Source organism: Montipora foliosa, chromosome 4 (assembly GCF_036669935.1).
Source record: "Montipora foliosa isolate CH-2021 chromosome 4, ASM3666993v2, whole genome shotgun sequence".
Lineage (NCBI taxonomy): Eukaryota > Metazoa > Cnidaria > Anthozoa > Scleractinia > Acroporidae > Montipora > Montipora foliosa.
Genome location: NC_090872.1, coordinates 39624924 through 39628963, shown reverse-complemented (window position 1 = coordinate 39628963; position 4040 = coordinate 39624924). Strand labels below are relative to the sequence as shown.

Below are 4040 nucleotides of genomic sequence, written 5' to 3'. Positions count from 1 at the left end.
CTCCCTTTTTACACTTTCTTTAACCAAAACCAGGATTCATTCCCTAATATTTCTTCCGTCTGTCGTACAAATTGTCCGAGCATAACCTTTTCCCTCCACTGTTCCTTTCTTTTATTTTTCTTACGTATCTTATACTCCACCTCTGTTTCATTATTATGACCACCGCTGATCTTTCTAGCGGCCTTTATCAGTCTTTCATCACTATCATTGATATATCTCTCCAACCCCAAGGTAGCAGATTCTACACAGTCTTCAACACTAATCAGACCTCGTCCACCTTCTTCTCTCGGTATGTAGATACGATCGACATTACTCTTTGGATGGAGACCATAATGCATGGTAAGTAATTTTCTGGTCTTTCTATCTAGATCTTGTAACTCTGACTTTCTCCAGTCCAGGAATGCAGCAGAATATCTCAGGAGAGGAATAGCCCACGTGTTAATAGCTTTGACAAGGTTACCCCCATTAAGTTTCGTTTCTAAAATCTTCCATACCCTCCTTTTATATTCTTTGGTTACTGTTTCTTTCATCTCCTCATGCTTAATCCTGTCAGCTTGTACCTATCACCGTCTTTCAGTCTTTGTATGGTTTTGTAGTCCGGTAATTTTATACCTTCTGATTTAACAACTTTTCCTCTCTTCATTACTAATACAGCACACTTTTCTATTCCAAATTCCATCCCTATATCTTCACTGAACACCCGCACCGTTTGGATTAGGGAGTCCACCCCTTTTTCATTCATGGCGTAGAGCTTTAAATCGTCCATAAAAAGGAGATGGTTGATTTTCTCTCCATCATCAGAGAATTTGTATGTTGGCTCGGCTTTTCTTAAAATGGGATTATTATTATTATTATTATTATTATTATTATTATTATTATTATTATTATTGTTTTATTCATTTAAGCATTTCACACTTCAAAATACACAAAGCAGTTCCGTACGCAAATAGCCAACGCTACTAGAGGCGGGTGGCCTAAGGTAACAGCATTCATTTAAGTATTAACTAAATTACTGTTTACAACTTGATGTAAAATAAATAAATATATAAATAAATAAATAACTACTGTCGAAGCTCTCACTGCGACCACTCTCGTAAGCGAGCTCTAGTTAGGACCCCCATTGAAAAAACCTGTTTTAAATGTCACCTAAACTCTCTAATTAAAAGGTCTTATAAGCGACCGTTCCCGTAAGCGACCGCGACCACCTTTGGTATTAGGGACCTTAAGATGCCCTAGACGCACCCGCAGAGGACGTCAACCGGAAGTGAGATGTTCGATTCTCGGAATAATTAGCATAATCTCACATGGTCTTTGGCGCGTCGAGCCGAAGTCGCGACGGTGAAAACTGTAAGTTTGACCGCCTCGTGAAACGGTAAGTTGATCGCCCTCTCTTTATTGCAGAAATTGCCCTTTTTGGTCAGGATTGTCGATCCATTTTACTTTAAAAGACAAATGTAAGTGTTTTTGTGTTTTTTCTGTCAAGATTGACCGTTATACTTATGCTTTCAAGGGTTTTCCGGGTTTTCTATTGTGGTGGCAACTGAGACTGAAAGTGCAGAGTCTTTGACACAAAGCAATAAATGCAATCCACTCTACGATTTTCTTGTTTAGAAGGGAATAACTTTCTTGACTTAAGATCGCATTTCAAAATTGTATGTGTCCAAAAGAATACAAAATGATTTAAACAAAACTCTCGAAATAAACTGAAGCATATCTTTAAACAAGACGCCATGATTCATTTTCATTTGTTTTTTGTACCTGCAGTTTTGCGCGCGATGGAGTGGTCGGAGGGTCATAATCTCGCCTTAGTGCGGGAAGTCCTTATAAAAGAACCATATCGTTTTAAAGCAAGAACAACGGAAAGGGGAAAAGTGTGGCAACAGATTGCTGATAACCTGAACTGTGATCAGACCCTCAAGTTTCAAGTAACCAAGAAATCTGTAAGAGAACACCTGAAACTTTTGCTTGAGAAGTACAGGGCGAAAACGCAAACAGAACACAAAGCTAGTGGAGTGGAAGTTGAGGATACTGAGCTTGACAAGGCCCTCGAAGAAATCTACGAAAAGTGGGAGGCAGCGGAGCAGGAGGATATCATCTTAGTAAACAACAAAAAACAGGCTGAAGAAGACAAGAAGTTAAGAGAAAGAATGCCAAATCAAGCTTGCGAAAAGCTAGGCGAAACAACAAGAAGAAAAGAAGACGCTGAAGGATCTGTTACACCTAAACCAAAAAGGGAGAGAAAAGGAGGGAACGACACTCTGGAATTTCTCAGAGAAAAAGCAAATGTGGATCTTCTCTTGAAAAAAGAAGAACAAAAGATCAAGAAAGAAGAGCAAGAGAGGCAGGCGAAGTTGTTTGAACATGTTCTAACCAACCAGCAGCAGCAACAGGAGCAACAGAATCAAATACTAAGTGTAATGCAGCAGCAGAACCAGGTGATGCTGGGGTTTATGAAAAAAGTCTTCGACATATAACTGGTACAAACATGATGTCGTTGTTTACATTTTGCTTTAGTCTTTTCAGTATATCACAAGTACCAGATTTGTTTTTATTCAACTAGAATAAATATTTTGCAGTTCTTTGATCATTGAAGGAATCAATAATACAACGGTACAAGTTAGATGACTTTCATGGATGTTGTGGTTCAAACAGTCATCATTGATTTAATATTTGTTGGCATTTGTCTTAATTTGTATTGATTGTTATATGACTATGAATAAACAAAAGCATTTGGATAGCTTATTATTAAAGGAAGCTAATGTTCCTAACAAAACCTGTACTTTCAAGCAAAATATTCCTTCAAAGTAGGTGGGCTAAGATCAAAATACTTTGATGTGACATTACCATACAAACATCTAAGGGCATTTCTAAGAAGTGCACATACAATATAGGTTTTGCCAACACTACTCAATCCAATCTTTTGATTTTTCTTGAAATCAATGAATTTAAAGTAATTGACAATGTCCCCAAATAACCATTCCACACACTGCTCATAGAGGTCTTAAATGCATGCATCTGTGGTGTTAGGGCAACATTTCGGAAAGGTGCTTGAAGGTGGACTCTAACAGGATACACAGGGTCCCCATAGATACACATGCGTTGACCAGTGGGTGAAACTGCATATCGCTGTAGGTTGTCTAGCAATCTGGATTCTGCCAACATGCTAGCATCATGCTTCCTACCTTCTGAAATGGAACGAACAATTAAAGAAAATGTGATAAATATTTCAACAAGATTTCTAAACTTTATGAAAGCTTAAACGTTCTCTTTGAAGACCGCTAAATAAAAACAAATTAAAATTTGGAAGAATGGGCACCTGTTATAGTCAGTCATCAGTCTAAAACAATCACACAGTTTAACCCTTTTGGGATGGGGTGCAAACAAAACACACGCTGCTTACCTATGAGACCAAACATGTTTGCTATAATTCCATTTGGGAGAGCTAGTGACTGGTACTTAAGGCCATGTACCCTTTTATGCCCATTGTAGACTATCCTTTGATGTTTCCCTGGGCGTGCAATAGGCCTCACTGTCCCGTCTATAAACCCAAAACAATTGAGAAAAAGGAGCTCCTTGGTTCCGTACAGCATCTGCATAAGAATGGATCTAGAAGGCCATGATTCCATTGCAAGATTCTGTGACTGTGGATTTCGTAGATGAAGTCCAAGACTTTGTTGCTAATCATACTCAACACTGGGACTGGCCGACAGAAACGTGGGATCAAATCCGAGTATCGGCATGGATAAGACAAACGACGCAACAATATACAAAGTCCCTCAATGCCCTCACAAACGGAACCTTGATAGCACTTGAATGCATCTGGGATTTGTAATACATCTGCTAAGGCTAGTATATCACGATTCTTCACTCTGAAATCTGCTTCGCATTCTGAATCTTCCATGTCGTCCAACTCGAACTGAGCTCCGTATTTATCGCAAAAAAAACCCGGGGTTTTTAGAGAAACTAGAGTCATAAAGCAGAGCAAATTCTTCGTCTGATACAACATCATTTAGGTAGCAATCGAGCAAGACTTCGCGAGT

The 4040-nt window shown here is 38.9% G+C and overlaps 1 protein-coding gene and 1 pseudogene across 1 annotated transcript; one reads left to right on the top strand and one right to left on the bottom strand.

Moving 5' to 3' along the window:
• Positions 1-1775: 1775 nt before the first annotated feature.
• On the top strand, positions 1776-2474 carry LOC138001329 (mRNA export factor GLE1-like). Its single transcript, XM_068847980.1, has one exon. It carries the CDS (start codon positions 1776-1778, stop codon positions 2472-2474), a length of 699 nt encoding a protein of 232 aa, XP_068704081.1.
• Positions 2475-2782: 308 nt separating this feature from the next.
• LOC138000715 (uncharacterized) lies at positions 2783-4040 on the bottom strand (annotated as a pseudogene).